Raw genomic sequence first — 18,331 nt, 5'->3', positions numbered from 1 at the left:
AACGGAACGGACCGCAACACCTCTGGAGCAGCGACGCAGGTTGAAGTCAACTGACGCAATTTTTTTTTTTTCTGTCTCTACTTGTTGTTGTTGTCAGCCATGAATTTAGACGCAGTTTTGTTGTTGGAGACTGTTAACTTCGCTGCAGAGAAACATCGCAACCAACGACGCAAAGATCCGGAACAGACGCCGTATATTAATCACCCCATTGGTAAGAAGGGGGCGCCTCACTGTGCTGTGGTGCCTTCAGGTGCTGCTTGGAAAAGTCGAAATGAAAACAAAAGTAAATAGTTTCTGGAACTTTTGGGATTTGTCAGTTGGTCCAGTGTTGGCCACAATGGCTGTAATGTAATCTTTGTTTGTATAATCCTTTTTGTTTTTACCAGAAACAGCTGTAGTATCGCTCTCTTCAAAGCCACCAGACTCCATTGACAAAAACAGTAATTTTACATCACAGAGCACATCACTCGCTGGTTTATTTGCTGTAACTTTGGTGTTTTAACACTTGAATCTGGATTGGAATTGACTCTTTAAACCACAAAAGTTGCAGAATAATACAAAAAAAACAACAACTCATCAAGGCAGCAGAAGACCAGCAGCTCCTGTGTTTTGCAAGTCAAAATTACTGTTTTTCCAAAGGAGTCTGGTTGCTTTGAACCATGCCATATGATACACTTTGACTGGTGCATTGCCCTAAAAGATTATATTACAGCAGTTCTAGTCCATTCGCAGCTGCCGACTGATAAAATCTACTGAACCATTTCCAAAATTTTCTGCACCTTCTAGTCATTTCAAACTCAAGATGTGTAAAAATAGGACCCAGGTTTAAAAATGCTGAAGTTATCCTTTAATAGTCCTGATGTTTGTGGCAGCAGCTGAAACAATAAGACTTTCCTCTCTCTGATACTCACAGCTCTGTGTATGTGCTTTTAAGGAGTAGCAAGAATTCTCAGCCATGAAGGAGGCGTCACAGACATCGAGGTTTTGCAAGTAAGTTATCAGATAGTTTCTGTTAACACTGTCTGCTGCTGCAGCGTCTCTTCCCTGCATCACTGAGCCTGTGTGGTGCCTTCGTGTTGCAGGCGGCTCTGCTTCACGACACAGTGGAAGACACGGACACCTCTCCGGCAGAGCTCGAAGCAAAGTTTGGACCCATCGTGGCTCGTATCGTTCACGAGGTGACGGACGACAAAAGCCTGCCCAAACAGGAGAGGAAGCGCCTGCAGGTGGAGCACGCGGCTCACTGCAGCCGCCAAGCCAAGCTGGTCAAACTGGCTGACAAACTGTACAACCTGAGGGACCTGAACCGCAGCACACCTGTCGGTCAGCACCCCCCCACACACTCACTGTCACTGCTTCATGTGTTTTCATTCTTTATTGTGTCTAAAACAAACGATACCTCAACATTTTAATTAAAATATTTAGTTATTTATTCATTCATTGTACAGGAAATACACATATTAACATGGAAATTGTAAGAACTTGAACAAAGATAAAAACGTAATGGAAAGAAAAGAAAATATTGGCACAGATCAATGTAGACACCCCCATATATTTACTATTAATACAACATGTGTGTATTTGTATTCAAAGGCTGAAGTAGTATTACACCCAGATGCAATTCAAGCTTAGCTACAGTTCACTTATAGATAAGGCTGCTGATACTATAATATTTTGTTATTGTCAACAGATCCCATAAAAAATCTTTAAAACAGCTCAGAAATATTAAGTTTCATTTTCAAAAATAATTTTCTGAAACAGCTGGACACTTTAGTTTTAAGCAAATGTTACTTAACAGAAGTTCATGGGACTTTATTGGAACAGTGGATTTGTCAACAATAATGAAAGCTTCCAGTTTTTTCTTTTAAATGATGGTGCAGGAGTGCACACAATAAAGTGACAAAAATAAGAGCACTAATTTGGGAAAGATATATGTGTGTTAACTTATCTAACTACTAATGTTTTACAGACTCTTGTGCAGTTAAAAGTCGTAGAACTGTAACACCTCCTGGTGACGTCCTGCACGACTACTTCACAATGTCCCTGATCACCGCGTTGTCTCCCTCTGTTTGTGTTTGGCAGGCTGGACAGCCGAGCGGGCCCAGGAGTACTTCGTGTGGGCCTGTGAGGTGGTGAAGGGCCTGAAGGGAACCAACTCGGCTCTGGAGGAGAAGCTGGAGGAGCTGTTCAGACAGAGAGGCGTCCATCTCTGACGGCACCGAGCACTCAAATTACAAATAAATTACAGTTTAATTTGTAAATGATATAAATAAATCTGATTTCATATTAATGTTTGTGGTCTTAAATGTATTCTTTCATATTTTTATTGTGTGGTTAAATAGACAGTATGTTGATTTATCGCAGTGATGAGCCACTAGGGGGCGATATTACACTGTTGCACTGCTGAATACAATCAGGCGTAATCTCTTATCAACTCTTTAACTTGATATTTATTTATGGATAAAAATGCTATTTAATGCAACAAATAAACGGTAGTGTGTACGTGGCCTAAAAAGTAAGATATACACGATTTTGTGTTTATTTCGTGTGTGTTTTTATTGGCAGGAAATGTCCTTCGGAACAAATCAACTTCCGGTCCGTTCTCTCTTCAGCTAACTTCCGTTTTTGGGGGAAACGACGACGAGCTTAATTTCTCCAAGTGAAATATCCATTTTTACATCTGTTCCGTTGTCACCGTCGACCAGGCAGTCATGTCTAGTCGCGAAGCCCTCAACATGAAGCTGCCTCCGATCCAGTCCACGGCCGGAGCGGTGCCGGTCCGGAATGAGAAAGGTGAGACGTAGCGGTTAGCTTAGCGGGCGACTAGCGGCGTGCTAGGTTAGCCTGCTAGCTTAGCGTAAACTCACTGTTTTAACACAAACGACACGAGTAATCTGTCAGAAACGACGAGGAGACCTTAGATCATGCTGAATAAATGATAAGCAACCATAAACATTAGTGGGTGCACATCCCTGCAGGCTTCAACAGCATATAAACGCCCCATAATCACGGAGGAGTGGGATGTTTTGTGTCCCCAGATGTGCTAATAGCATAGATGGAGGAATAAAAGTCCAGTACAACAACAACTACGGCCTCAAACACGTTGCACTATGAAGCACAAATGAACCCCAATCATATCAAAGTATTTGACATTTAATTTTATTTATTTATTACTAGATTTGTCCTATGTTTGTATTACTGTCTGCAGGAGTTTCTAGTCCTCCTGGTCATTTACTGTCCAGTTAGTGTCTAAGCTGCAACTTAGAGGAGATGTCACAGTTTAAACTGCAACTGTAGGCTGTGTGTAAAGGTTTATTGATTTATATACAGTCCACAAGAACAACACAAAGAACTGTGTGAGAATCCCAGAAAAACACATTAGTGTCAGAGTGTTAATGCTGTAAGAAACACTTATTTCCATTAGTGATTAACCTGTCAGTTATATGTTCCAACACAGTTTCCCAAGGTGGCTTCATTTAATTACTTATTTTGATGAACCAACCGTAAATAATTACATTTATAATGATCTAAGATGGAGAACAGCCAGATCCTCTTTTCACAAGTTGGAGCCAGCACATCCTTTGGCGTGATACGTGATAAATGATTAGTTGGCTGTCAAAATTGACGCTGATTATTCTTCTGATGATTGCTTCAACTTAATTGGACTGTAGTATGTGTTAACCCCCTCCCCCTTAAAAAGAAATAAGCTTCATAATAATGATTCGTCACTTGCCCGACTCCACAGAAATGTATTGTAACAAAGATACTTAGACAACGTTAGTATTTTATGCAGAGCTGTTGAATTGTTCCCTCTTAAGTATCTCGTGTGAAACAGACAGTGGATTCAAGCAAACGTCCTACAATGCAACTAAAGCTCATTGTCTCTCTTTCTCTGCACATCCCAGGTGAGCTCTCAATGGAGAAGGTGAAGGTGAAGAGGTACGTGTCGGGTAAACGTCCCGACTACGCTCCAATGGAGTCATCAGACGAGGAAGACGAGGACTTCCAGTTTGTGAAGAAGGGAAAGGAACTGGAGCCGGAGGTGGAGGTGGAGGAAGAGGAGGTCTCCGACCCACGTCTCAAACGTTTGCTCAACCGTGTCTCGGAGGACGTGGAGGAGAGGTATCGCACCGCTTCTGGGATTTGATTTGACCGTTTTGACCATTTTAACTTTGTGCGGCTGAAATGCTAATTTGACCACATTGCTGCCCGTTTCTTTGCCCTCAGGCTCGCAAGACACAGACAGATCGCAGAGCCTGAAGTCATCGCTGAGAGCAGCGAGGACTCTGATGAAGGCACGTGGCACCCAGAGCATGAGGAGGAGAGTAGTGAGGAAGAGGAGGAGGAAGAGGAAGAAGTGGATGACGAGGTTGGTGTCTGCGCTGTTTAACTTTAACTAAATGTGTGTTTTTTTTGTAGTCTCTTAAGAAATTCTATCAGGGTTATATCAAGAAAAGTTCTCAATGTGGACTTTCTGGTTCTGCGCAGGAAATTGAGAGGCGACGAGCGATGATGCGACAGCGAGCCGTGGAACGGAAGAATGAGGAGATGGAGGTCATGGAGGTGGAGGAGGAGGGGAAATCGGGGGAGGAGTCAGAGTCTGAGTCTGAATATGAAGAATACACAGACAGCGAGGATGAAGCAGAGCCTCGGCTGAAACCTGTCTTCATTCGCAAGTATGACCTGAAACAACTGCTAATGTTTCTAAAGACAATTCATCTGTAAATGTTTCTGTGTCGATGTCATGCTTGAGTCAGGTTTTATGTTCTATTAAATTACATGTATTTTTAATACTGGGCTTCTGTGGCTACAAAGTAATGCTTTGGGACAGCTGATCCTGATCAGAGTACATCCACCACAAGTTTGTGTCTGACAACATGATGGAAAGTGTTCCTGCAGAGACAGACCTGTAAGACAAACAACAACAAACAGTTCTTATGTCGCTCTTTTCAAAGCCACCAGACTCCTTTGACAAAAACAGTCATTTTACCTCGTAGAACACAGAAGTTGCTGGTCTACCAATGCTCAGTTATTAAGTCCGCTTGTATTATTGTGTGACTTTGGTGTTTTAAAGGGTTAGTTCCAACACAATATTTGGTAAGACACAATAACACAAACAGATCGAGGTATACCAGCAACTCCTTTGTTCTGTGAGGTAGGTAAAATTACAGTTTTTGTTAATGGAGTCTGGTGGCTTAGAAGAGAGCGATGCTACGGCTTTTTCTGCTTAAACAAAAAGGATCTGACAGGTCTGTGTCTGTCGGGATCCTTTCCATAATGTTGTCAGGCACTTAGAGTAACAAACTGAGTCTGTCTGTCGCACAAATGAGCACTTTTAGTGGGGATGTACTTTGAACTGAGTTTATCTGCTGGAACAATTCCAAAACCTTTTGTACCTGCCAGTCATTTTGAACCCAAAATATGTTTAAAAAAAGGTGCGGGGGGGATGAAGCAGGGCCCAGGTTTACAAATACAGAAGTATAAATTGGATTGCTAATATAATACTTGGAGGAGTTAAAACATTTTTGTGAACATACTTCCAGTCAGCTGCTTAACTGATGAGTGAAAATGAATTTGACATTTTCCCTGTTTTCACCACAGGAAGGACAGAGTCACAGTGGCGGAGCGCGAAGCGGAGGAGCAGAGGCAAAAAGAGCTGGAGGCCGAGGCCAAGCGGCAGGCAGAGGAGCGACGGCGCTACACCCTCAAGATTGTGGAGGAGGAGGCTAAGAAGGAGTTTGAGGAGAACCGGCGCACACTGGCTGCTCTGGAGGCTTTGGACACCGATGGAGAGAACGAGGAGGAGGAGTACGAAGCCTGGAAAGTCCGAGAGCTGAAACGCATCAAGAGGGACAGAGAGGCCAGAGAAACGTGAGTAAAGGCAGATTAAAGTCTGTGAAATGGCTTTACGTTAGGATGAAACGAACAGGCCCGTCGTTCGGGGTTGTAAATGAGCTGTGTTCGTCCGCAGCATGGAGAAGGAGAAGGCTGAAATCGAGAGATTCCACAGCTTGACGGAGGAGGAGCGCAGGGCCGAGCTCCGCAACAACAACAAAGTCATCACCAACAAAGCCACCAAGGGCAAATACAAGTTCCTCCAGAAGTACTACCACAGAGGAGCCTTCTTCATGGTGAGTCACGACAGCGCTGGACTCCCTCCGTGATGGTGGAGCCACATGACGCGCTTTAATGGCCGAAATACACAGGGCATGAAAGCAGAGTGTCCTGTAGGTGGGGCAGAGGGGTTTTTCCTGCTAGACCCATCTGTCTTTCTGTTTTCCAGCTACACTGTGTTTTGCCAGGTTGGTTTGCAGGGTTTTGAACTAGAGAATCGTGGATACACTTCCACACACTCCGGTACAATGAGGTATTTATTTAAATCATTTTAAAGCCGATTGTAGTAAAGTCTGAGGGACGGCTGCATGGCGGAGGAGGGAACTAGAGGTGAGCGGCGTGATGCCTGCGTGGGTGCGTAAAGCTTCTGTGGTCGCTGAAGATGCTTCATCACTTCTTCAACGTGTAGTCGGCCTGTTCTTTCGAACCAGAGCAGACATCCAGAGACGTGTGCGGCTGCTTGTCTGATTCTGAGAGCACGGTGCATTGATCGGTGTTGATCAGTTTCCCTTCTGGTCTTACTTTAATAGTTTGATACATTATTATTATAACAGGAGCAGAACTGTCAGGGTTCAGGTCTAATGTTTAATCTCCTGATGATTCAGTGACTTTTCTAAAACAAAAAAAAGTTGGATTTCTATGACCTATAAATGTAACATGACAAAAACATCTTGAACACTTTAGATCACTTTAGATCACAGATCTCACACTCGTCGTTGCCAACTTTCACTTAGACTATCACTTAGACGTCCACAGGATAGCTCGATAATAACTAATAAATTCTCTGACTTTCCAGAAATCCCACGAGCTTTAATGTGCTATAATGTTCTAGTATGGCCTGAAACAGATTTTTAATTTCAGCGGTGCACTTTCCTCCATCAACATGTTCACATTAAAGGTAAAGGTGGAGCTTGTCAGCTTATCAGACCAGTTACCATTATCTAGGTTTATAAAATGTTCTCTTTGAGGCTAAACATCACGGCCCAAATGATAAGATATGTTCATATCAGTGCACATTTAGCTCGGTAAGTAACAACTAACAGTGTCTCCATTAAGTGTTTCTCCACCAGAGAGATTAACAAGTTTAGTTTTCAGTAGCAGAACGTCCCCCTCAGCACGGATCTTGGCCAAAATGTTTTTACTTTACAGAGGAGCTGATAAAGTTTTATTCAGTGTTCCAGACACTGAATCACCAGCTGATTCCAGTTTGTAACTGTGACCATTATTTCTGTTGCAGGATGAGGAGGACGACGTGTACAAGAGAGATTTCAGCGAGCCGACTCTGGAGGATCACTTCAACAAAACCATCTTACCCAAAGTCATGCAGGTCAGCTGCTTTTACTCAAGTGTTATCTGTCAGACTGTTGTCAGGACTGTTCAGCACAAGAACAAACCTGATCAGTTACTTACTAGTAACTTTAGTCCTAATCTAAATGTATTAATCTTATATGGAAATTTGTTCATATGCATGTTTAACAAAAGAAATGTCCTGCCCTTTAAGGAGAGCTCTGGTTATTAAACTGGGCCCCAGTAGTACAGATGGGACTGATCCATCAGGCTGCAGTGTAAAGCTTTGCTGACAACAGAAAGGATCCCTACAGAGAGAGACCTTCTTCCAGAGTAAAATTTGTTTTTGTTTAACCAGAAATTGCCGTTATATCGTCCTCCAGACTCCACTGACAAAAAACAGTCATTTTACTCAAAGTCACCCTTCAACACGGCAAGATGATCAGTAGTCCTGTGTTCTGACTGTTTGTCAGTGGAATCTGGAGGCTTTAAAGAGAGCGATTTGTGGTGAAACCAAAAGGATCTTCCAGGTCTCTCTCTGTAGGGATCCTTTCCATAATGCTGTCACACACTTAGAATAACAGTCTGAGCCTGTCAGTGGGAAAAACAAGCACTTTTAGTGGACAGACTTTGATGTGGTGCTGTAGCCCAACAGGATTACCTGCCCTACTTGGCATGTAGACACCAAAGTGTCCTGGTGTCTTTAAACTTGGGCTCTAATATTACACATTAGAGCCCAAGTTTAAAGACACCAGATTTGACCTTCATAACACTTAATTTTCCCTTTTAAATGTGTTACTGTTTAAATCTTGTTTTACATACATGATACCAGAATCAAATATTTTAACTCCTGCTGTGCTTTTTTTCCTTCTCTCCCTCCACTAAGGTTAAAAACTTTGGTCGGTCTGGACGCACCAAGTACACCCACCTGGTGGACCAGGACACCACGTCGTTCGACTCCGCCTGGGCTCAGGAGAGCGCTCAGAACAGCAAGTTCTTCAAGCAGAAGGCAGCAGGCGTGAGGGACGTGTTTGACCGGCCCACGGTGAAGAAGAGGAAGACTTAAGTGGACCGAACCTCACGCTGCAGAGCAGCTGTAGAGACTGAGCTGCTTCCTGGACTTTAAGCTGTGGAAGGACACCAAGACTGACTCCACCACTTTGAACTGTTTATCTACAAGGAAGGTGCACCGCCATTTAAAAAAAACTTAACATTGGCTATTTAAAACATACTGAAGATGCAGGAAAGATAGTGAATCACCTTTGTGACACGCTCAAAATGTTTCACCAGGTTTGTGGCTTTTGAGCCACGTAAGCAACAGATACCTCTTCAGTTTTAAAAACTGGTTTGTGGTGTAATTTTGTACAAAATCAGCTTGTAACAACATTTATTCTGCAGGTTCTTCTACTAATGTCCTGCAGTAGCCTTTGTTTTTTTCCATACTTGTCCAAGTGCAGCCATTGTAAGTTGATTTGTTTGTGAATAAAACTTGTATTTTTGACCATTTTAAAAAAGAAAAACTTTTCCACAAAGAGCAAAACAAGTATTAAAACAACTTTAATCCTGGGCACAAAATGAGGCAGGCCAACTTAGATTTTAAAAAAGGAAAAAAAAAAAAAAAGGATGTGGGGAGAAGATGACAACAGTTCGGCCTCGATGTCTTGCTGAGCCCTGGTTTAAAAAAAGAAAACCCAAAGTGAAGCAGTCCAGTGTGCCGATGCTGTTTGTTCAGTTGGTGAGAGCCACCAGAGCCTCCACCACGTTCCCCATGTGTTCCCTCAGACTGCGCTCCGCCACCGCCCTCGAAATCTCCATCTCTGACATCTGCAACACGAACAGTTAAATCAAATTACACTTCACCTAAACCAGCAATTACACACAAAAACTGTCTTACTAGACTGTTTGGAATGAAAATAATGACAGACACAGAGCTGCAACCTGCATTCTTTCTAATGGCCAGCAGGGGGCGACTCCACCCGCTCCATAAAGCAGCTGATTGTACATTTTGATGGACACTATAAACACTACTCACTAAAAGTTAGGGATATTCAGCTTTCAGGTGAAGTTTCAGGGTGAACCTAAAATGCATTCTAACCTTTCCAGGTGAACTTAATGTGACCTTCTCTAAACCTTTGAATGCACATGTCCAACTGTTCAGTGTCTCAGTACTTTCTGCACCAGCTGCTGTTCTCTAACAAGAAGCTTCACAGCAACATTCACAACAGGTTTGATCCATGAATCCACCAATACATTTCCTGCTTCAGTTAGAATTGGTATTTAAACAGTCCTCCTCATCCTGCTGTTCACATTCTGACATCATGAGACCAAGACGACACCTAACGGTTGATCAGCAGCACCTCAACACTGGAGGCTTCAAACAGGAAGTCCTCAGACGGAGGTGTTCACTGAGCTTAGAGGGTCACAGAGTGTCATCAGGAGGTTGGAACAGTGATACAGAGACTGGAAGAGTCACAGAAAGGAGAGGAGTGGACGTCCTTTGGCCACGTCCCAATTTATTGAGACACTGACATGTTTTATTGTGGTTTACCTACCACTGTTGGTAGATTTTCTAAATTGTTTAAGATGAAGAAATCACCATTGCATGCTTCTACTTAAATGTCCTACTTTCATGATATAATATCACTGTAGCATTCACTTTTTACATTTTCCATATATTTCACCTGAAAGTCAAATATCCCTAACTTTTTGAGTAGTTTGTATATATATTATAGTTTTGTCCCTTCCAGCATACAGTTATATGTCAGACAAACCTGGAGGGCCCTCACAGCCCCATAAACCACCTGTGGGATGAACTGGAAGGCCGACTCCATTACCCATCAGCCTCAGCTGCGCTTACATGGACAATGTTTCTTCAGTTCAATTAAAATGAGTTGGATTACAGGTTCCTTCTGAAGCGTTTACATGGACACTAAATAAAGAGTGTAAACGCCCCAAAAGCATTTAAATCAGAATAGATTTTTTTTTTTTGACAAAGTGGTTCTGTCCAATCTGCTGGAGATATAACAGCAGAAGAAGAAGATGTCACTGGTTGGAATAAATGTATTCTGTCTGTGTATGTTTGCCCCATGTGGAGGGACAGAGACAGTGTCTATGGTTAAATAAGGGCTAATATTTTACTACTGAAAACATCTTGCGATCAGGTCGGTCTCTTCTGGTTGAGGTCGTTACATGAGGCATAAACTCTTACTGTAATATTAGAGTGTAAACATGTAAACATTCACTAATCTGCCCTCTTATATCTGAATAGAAGCAAATCAACTGGAGCCAGATTAGAAAACCTCGTGCCTTCCTGGAGGCTGGTAACAGCAGCAGATTACTGCTACTGTTCTGGATTGACACGCTTCATTATCTCGTATGGCTGTGCTGTTTCAGTGTCCACATGGAGATGAATAGAGAAAAAAAAAACTGCAAATAACTTACAATTAGTTCTACGTCCTCTTTCTTGATGGTGACTTTGGCCAACTCTTTCTCTCTGGAAGCAAAACAACACAAAGTGAGAATAATCCACAGGTCCTGTGTCCTCAGACCAGATGTGAGATTAAAAATCCCTCAGTAACAAATGATAAAGGTCGTTTTCCTCTAAATCCTCACAGGCAGCTGTGGGTTTTGCTTTCTGTGGGGGCCACAGTTATTAAGATCCAAAAGTCTGAGAGCATGTTGAAAACCTCAAATATTTCCACATAAACTTGGAAAACAAGTTTGATTAGTCAGAAACATTAAAAAAAACAACTGACCTCCTTCCATTGAAGCTGCATTCAGGTGGATCTGATCAACTTTTGTACAAAAGGAGTTAATGACTTCAATTTTTTGGTCAGAAACAGTAAAGAAGCTTCATTTCACATCAGAAGCTTTTGTCTTTTTAAATATTTCTCAATCCTCAAACTTTCTGATTATTTCCAGGTTTATGTGAAAATATTGAAGACTTTAATGTGGTCTTCTTCTTCTTCTGCCCCCCCCCCCCCTCCACTGTACATTATCCCAAAGCCCCTGTTACACATTTCCTGTCCACGTGTAAAACCGACTGGACTCACCGCTCTTGTTTGGCTTTCTGTTCTCGTGACCTCCGGTCTCCAATCACTGACATGGCCTGAAAGAAAGAAAGAAAGAAAAGCAGTTATTTTAAACACGACAGTCTTCAACAGCTGTAACATCACAGAGAACGTTTTAAGGTAGATTCAGCTCGACATTTAAAGGACTTTAGGCTGCTGTAGTTGACGTTTACACAGTATCATTACTACCAATAGTGTAAATAGAAACAAGGAAACTATATCAAATACATGAGGTCTCACATCCCTCTGGCATGTAATACTTTCAATGTTACTTTGGGTAATTAAACAGAATGAGGAATAAAGGTAAGAGTTCTTGTTATTTATACAAAAATGGGAAGCAGGTCTTTTTTATTAGATATCATATTATAATATAATCCATTCAGTCTAGGTTGTACCTTAAAAAATAAATTAAGCCGGAGTATCTTTCAGAAAGAAGAATTTACTTTTAGTGGTTCAGAGTCAAACATTTACATTCTTCATCTGTGTTTTCAAAGGGAAGATTACTGCTTGGTCCCACTTGACGTCTTGTCACCGTTAGAAAATGTTAAATCTTCATCATTTTGAAGAACAGTGATGCTGAGGAGCACAGAAATGATGTTATACTTTAATCCCTATTTTAACTGTAACTTTAATTTGATGCTTTTCTATGTATTTTACACCATTTCCAGATTTTTAATCTGTTAATTTGTCAATAAACTCTTTCTTGAAAAGCAAGTTACAAATGTTGTACAGTCATGTTTCTCTGGGAGAGGTCATACAGAATCTCATTGTACTTTGCTGTATGATGACAATAAATCTGATTCTGAATAGAGGACCACTAATATTACATCGGTGTCTACAAGTATACGAGAAGACAACATCACATCAGCTCTCTTCACTGGACGACAGTAACTTTTAGAGATTTTAAGATTTAACAGACGACCTTTAAAGCCCCTCATGGTTCAGCTCCCTGATGTAATGAATGAATGAATGAAGAACCAGATCCTCAGGCAGAGCTCTGCTGCCTACATCAGGATTCCTCTGTCCTACTGAGGGAAGTGACAAACCACACAAGTACTGGCTGTAGTTTTGATCTTAGCTTCCTAATGTTGGGACCTGCAGAGGTGACTGATGGGTAGTGACCCTTCCTTTAGTAAGGTGGTAACAGTGAGCAGGCTTCTGCATTCAGAGACCCTCAGATCTAAACTCCTGGTCTAAAGATCTGAGGCTGCACAATCAATCAATCAATCAATCAATCAGCCTCTTTTTATAAAAACCTTTCTAGCAGGCAGCTCCTATCTGTTTAATTATGGGTTTTTTTTAATCCTAAATCATTGTTGTGTATTCTTCAGTTTATTGAACACTTTGTAACTTTGTTTGTAACAGTGCTGTAAATAAAGGTTGTAGTTTTTTATGATTATATACATTTATATTGATCATTAGTTTATCTGTGTGTCACATTGTTGTTTGTCCGCTCTATGCTAGCTTTAGCTAACTAGTTTTGAGGCAGTTAGCTACTGAGTCAAGCTAATGCTAACTGCCTTTTAGCACCCAGCGACAACAACTACTTATATAAATCTATGTATGTATTTAGACAGCTGGTTATAAAACACAGAGCTGATATCACAAACTGGACCCTTGACACGGTCCGTAACGGTGATGATGTACCGACAGTGTCGCCGGCAGTGGCCGCATGTTTGCCGGCTAACGCTAACGTTAGCCCGGAGCTCTCACCGTTTCCAGATCGGAGCTGGAGATTTCCTTCTCCTCCGCGTAGTCCGTGACTCTCTCCAGATCCGCGGCTCCGCTGTCATGTTTCCGAGGCTTTTCTGCCGGTTTCCCGGTGCAGTTTTCCTCGGCTTCCAGGTCCAAATCGACGTCTCCCTCCGCCGCCATGTTTGCGTCCAGTGAGGCCGGAACAAAAAGAAAGGTTCCTCCCGAACGTCGGACCTGAAACGGGGTAGTACCGGAAAGGGAAACTTTAAAGGAGAAGTTGGTAGGTTTATAAAATAATGTTTGTTTATTTCCCAACACATTGTTTCAGATTTTCCCCTTTTTTAAATCACTCATTTACCAAAACGAATCAATTCTATATCATTAATCTGAATCTATCTTTCCAAACAATACACCACCTCAAGTCAACTTTCCAAAAGTAGAAAAGCAATCAAAACACTGAACATATGTTCCCAATATCACATATTAATGAGGTGATTGTTGAGTGCTGTGATGGGGGCTCTGTTGATGTTCTGGCAATATTTACTCATATGATGTTTGTCAAGCAAGAATATTTTTGGGGGTGTAGACGTGCCAATAATAATAATAATAATAATAATAAACAGATACTTTACTCGTTTGTCTGATGTTATGTATCATCTACTATTTTCATACTGTTCAATTATCCTGTGCAGTTCCTTCTTATGTACCCTGCAACCCAACTCTCTGTGCAGTTATTAAATGTATATGGCAATATTGAATTTATAAGCCTACTCTTAGTATAATCCTTTCCACCGTGCGTGTATCACAATTATATGTGCAATTACTTATCCGTCACGGTCATACCATATATAGTGTATGCAGTTTTAGCTTTATTTTTATATTGTTTATTACATTCTTGGTAATTTCACAGGTGTGTAATTAATACAGTTATGTTATTTTATGTTATCTTATCTCGTGTAACTGATGTAAGGAACACAGAATAACTCCCCAAAGAGAGGTTTGCCTTAAAGCCATATAGGCTATCACATAAAACACTAAAATAGTCCCAGATAAGAGTCTCTGTGTGAGTTATCTCTGGGGACAGAACACAAACATTGAAATCCTGCTTCTAAGACTTGTCTAATGTGCAATAATGGAATAATATTATGACTTTACCACTTTAGATTTGAGCAACTCATGGCCCTAATGTTAACCTTATTTATATTTCTGTCACGCATGCTTTAAAATTATTACTAACCCTAACTCTTATTATTATAAATAGACTTTGACACAGGGCCACCCTGCAAAACAGTGCCACAACATTAGGTATTAGGTAAAGTTATTACTCAGCTGATAAAGCACCGTAGTGGTGCACCCTCCCAAGCCAATTGGCAATTAATCAAGTTTTCTTAAACGGATTAACACACAGTGAACCTGGAGCTCTGCGGCAGGTGTTTGCTTGGTCAGTTTGGTGATGAAGCCTTGGGTGTCAGCAACGACTGCAGATACGTTTCAAATATTTTGTGAGTTGAGTTTGTGACCAAAAGCTGCCTGGAAGCTGAGAAAAATGCCTAAAGATGCGTAGAAATACAACAAAGAATAGTTTGAAAACTTGTTTTACAGAAATCTGTAGTGAGTGTTCTGTCAAGTGTTTTCCCTGTGAAGTACGGGAATATATTCTGACAGGTTTCCCCACAATGTCCATGTTGTGAGTTCAAACTCACTTTGCGCAATAATCTGATAATCTTTGGTCTGAACAACAAACATGTAGTTTATTCTTTGCCAGTTAAGTGAATGGCTTCTATTTTTTGACTCAAAGCCAAAGCTTTAATGTCTGATTTGATCAAATTGTATGTAAAGTGTATGAATAAACATTGTCAGCAGGTTTCAGAGCATATATGTTTATGTCTGATTTATCTACTGTCCTGTTATTGTCTGGGAGAACTGTCCGGATTACTAGATCACTCTGTGTGCCTCCTCTTTCTATTCCTGTCTCTTATAAGAGGTTTACTTGTACTTGAATACAAATAGCTCTTCAACCACTGTAACAGATTTCCTGTGTCTCCAGACTTTCCAGCCCTTTCCCTGAGCTTTCCACCTCCCAATAATCTGATTAAAGGAAAGAGAAACCTGCTCATGCCTGCAGCCCTGAGCGGGACTGAAAAAGCCATCAGTGCTCTCTGGTTCGCCTGGTTTCAGGAGATGTGTGTGGTGGTGAGCGGTCAGAGGAATGGCACCGGGGCCGGAGAGGCATCGCTGTCGTCACACCAACCCCTTCATCCTGCTGTATGACTGACGGCTGCCCGGCTGACTGTTTGGAGCTCTCCTCGCCTCAGGCCTCAGGGACGTCATGTCGGGACGCTGGTGTCGGGCTCAGGTGAGGATCTGCAGGATGGCGAGGTGATAAAAGCATGACATCTCTCACAGTGCAACAAGGGCAGTCACACAGGACTGTCTGCACGGGCACATGAAAAGGTTTAACTAAAAATGGAGATGTTAGGAAATATAATATCCTGCCTGCACAAAACACACAAGCATTCAACACCAAAGTGTAAAACTTAAATCTTGAATGAAGGGAAACTCTTTACTTTATCCACATTTACTCTGTTTAGCATTTAATAAATGGTTTATAAAGCACTATGATACAGTTTTAGTCAGATATATGGACACTGAGGTGTTTATTAATGTACAGTACAGTAATGTATGTACAAGAAACATCAACATATTTAATATTATTACAACTGTGTTTTACTATATTGTCATTTATTTATTGTTACAGCAGCCTCCAGAGGTATTGTTGTGAACAAATACATTAATAGACACTTATAAAGCTTTATATTGATGATTATTACCGTGGTATAACTGCTTCTAAATGCTAAACAGGAGGGATCAAGGAAATAGAGCTCGTCGCTAACACACCAGTGAGTTAAATACTGGACACATGTTCTGTCTTTATCTGCTAATATTTGAAAATGCTAAAATATTCTAAAAGATGCCATATAATAAAATGATAAATTAATTATAGAAGTGTTAACAATGATAAAATGATAGAATATTGTTGAGGCTTTGATATCATAAAATGACATGATATTGTAAAAGCTTTTAAATCAGGACAGTCTGTCAATAGATCAGGTAACTAAACTGACTAAAAGGTTGAAAAACTGTTGCATTCTGACTGTTTGCAGAAAATGTTAAGCTCATTAGTATAAAATAATGAGCTTAACTTTTACGCTGGCTTGATCTCTGATGGATGATATTTATTTAATGTGTCTAATATGGAGACAAAATATTTAATGAATTAAAGGAAAAGAAAACATTTGGACATTTGGTCGTGCACTTTGTTGCATGTCTGGTTCTATTTTCCTTTTATTTTGAAATTAATCAACTAAAAGCAAATACATTCAGGCCTGAGGGCCAAACGACTGTGGGGCTGTTGAACATGCCCTTCGTGTCCTTGCATTCATTTGCAGCTTTAACAGCGTCCACTCCTCTTCGAATACAAGATCTTAGAACCTGGCTGCAGGGATTCGCTCCCATTCAGAGCATTAGTGAGGTCCAGCACTGATGTTGGGTGATCAGGTCTGGCTCCCAGTCAGAGTTCCAGGTCGACCCAAAGGTGCTGGGTGGGGTCAAGGTCAGGACCGGGCCGGCTCCTCAACACCAAACCATTTCTTCATAGACTTCTATCTTATCTCTTGCTGCAAAATTTTAAGCTCCCTATTAATCTATTGGCAGGAGTTTGTATTAAATCTATAGAATAGACACATAGTTTTATTCATGTAGGGTAAAACATACAATAACCAATCAATAGATACCAGATATATTTCAACAAAATGCCAAAGTTAAATATCAGGTTTGGGTGTGAAACCTAAAAACAACATTTCATCACACTCCAGCCGTCCAGCCAATCTTTCTGGACTCTTTTAATAATCTGCCGTTAGTCTAATCCCTCAGAATATGAGCAGGTGGTGTTCTCCGTCATGCCACATTTATGAATGGGCACATTGTGTTTCTATGGGAGGGACAGTTCTTGATGCTGCATGTGCATCATTCACGACAACCAGCTTTTTTTATTTACGTCTGAATCAGGTTTAAAAAACTTTGCTGCTCAAAAAACACATTTTGCTCCAAAAGAGTCCTGAACGAATAATGAATTAATAATCTTTCCTCGTCCTTTTTTTGTAAACAAGCTTGGATTTCGGCCAACTGTTATTGCGCAAGCCCGTTGAAACCATAGATTGAGCGCTTTCACTCAAGCGGCGATTTGCATCCGCTTATTTGCTTTTGTTTGCTCCCGTTGGCACTTCCTCCTCTCCCACAAGGCAGCAGCAATTATCTGAGAGTGAAAGGGGCCCCCAGGAATGCCTGGTCCGCTCACAGCAACACATGTTTATCACAGGGACTTACTGGTTTACACCCGCTCATGTTGGAGGGAATAATGCAAAGTGAGATTAAGCATATTGTGGGGAACAATGAGTGTTTTTAGGCTCTTGGTCCTTAGATGTGTCTCCAAATGTATATTTCTGGTTGTGTAATTATCTGCTCTGGAGGAGGACGTCATTTATGTGACAAATATCTACATGCAAAACTGAGAGCAAATCATTTGTCTTATTCTTAGAGCTATTATTTTACTTTTCACCGACTCTGTTATTATGAATAGCTCTTTTATTTGTCACACACGGCATAGCCAGATATTCTAGCATCACTTCAGCTGATATTTAGCAGTATGATGTTTTAGTTTAACATGTTAGCATGCTAACAATTAGCACAAAACACAAAGTACTGCTGAGGTGTGAATGTCTTTAGGTTCTTATGTTCTCAGTCATGAATCAAAGTTGATGTTAAAGTTATTGGGATTCGTCGTTGGTGAATGTCTGTGCACAATGTCGTGGCACTTTTGTCTGCTTTTGTGCATATGGCCAAACTAGAAACTACAAAAAGTTAATGAGCTAGGTAACTTTACAAGTAGCTACCAAGTAATGGACCATCCAATGGACCAGCATCCAGTTAATCAGATAAGTTATAACCAGTAAACATTGTTTTAATGTTATTTATGCTAACTAGAGCTTAAAGCTCATGTTTAGTAACTTTACATTAATGACAAAGTTGTCAATATCAATATTTCATGCCAGTCAAGAAGAACACACCCCAGCCTTCATCAGCTCCTCACACTAATAATCCTGCAA

At 41.0% G+C, this 18,331-nt stretch overlaps 3 protein-coding genes across 3 annotated transcripts; 2 read left to right on the top strand and 1 right to left on the bottom strand.

Annotated features, from left to right (window-relative positions):
* Positions 1-4: 4 nt before the first annotated feature.
* On the top strand, positions 5-2,290 carry hddc3 (HD domain containing 3). The gene is made up of 4 exons (XM_070843842.1): positions 5-211; positions 935-990; positions 1,083-1,323; positions 2,083-2,290. The coding sequence occupies exons 1-4, from the start codon at positions 100-102 to the stop codon at positions 2,211-2,213; spliced, it is 540 nt and encodes a 179-aa protein (XP_070699943.1). The 5' UTR covers positions 5-99; the 3' UTR covers positions 2,214-2,290.
* A 344-nt stretch (positions 2,291-2,634) lies between these two features.
* Positions 2,635-8,871, top strand: mfap1 (microfibril associated protein 1). Its single transcript, XM_070843724.1, has 8 exons — positions 2,635-2,793; positions 3,906-4,122; positions 4,228-4,369; positions 4,489-4,676; positions 5,602-5,871; positions 5,972-6,131; positions 7,352-7,441; positions 8,288-8,871. Exons 1-8 carry the CDS (start codon positions 2,712-2,714, stop codon positions 8,465-8,467), a joined length of 1,329 nt encoding a protein of 442 aa, XP_070699825.1. The 5' UTR covers positions 2,635-2,711; the 3' UTR covers positions 8,468-8,871.
* A 71-nt stretch (positions 8,872-8,942) lies between these two features.
* Positions 8,943-13,361, bottom strand: hypk (huntingtin interacting protein K). Its single transcript, XM_070843960.1, has 4 exons — positions 13,185-13,361; positions 11,454-11,509; positions 10,843-10,894; positions 8,943-9,225 (listed from the first exon to the last, which is right to left on the bottom strand). Exons 1-4 carry the CDS (start codon positions 13,344-13,346, stop codon positions 9,130-9,132), a joined length of 366 nt encoding a protein of 121 aa, XP_070700061.1. The 5' UTR covers positions 13,347-13,361; the 3' UTR covers positions 8,943-9,129.
* Between the last annotated feature and the right edge of the window lie 4,970 nt (positions 13,362-18,331).

Source organism: Pempheris klunzingeri, chromosome 1 (genome assembly GCF_042242105.1).
Source record: "Pempheris klunzingeri isolate RE-2024b chromosome 1, fPemKlu1.hap1, whole genome shotgun sequence".
Classification (NCBI taxonomy): domain Eukaryota; kingdom Metazoa; phylum Chordata; class Actinopteri; order Acropomatiformes; family Pempheridae; genus Pempheris; species Pempheris klunzingeri.
This window is presented reverse-complemented; position numbering and strand designations above follow the sequence as displayed.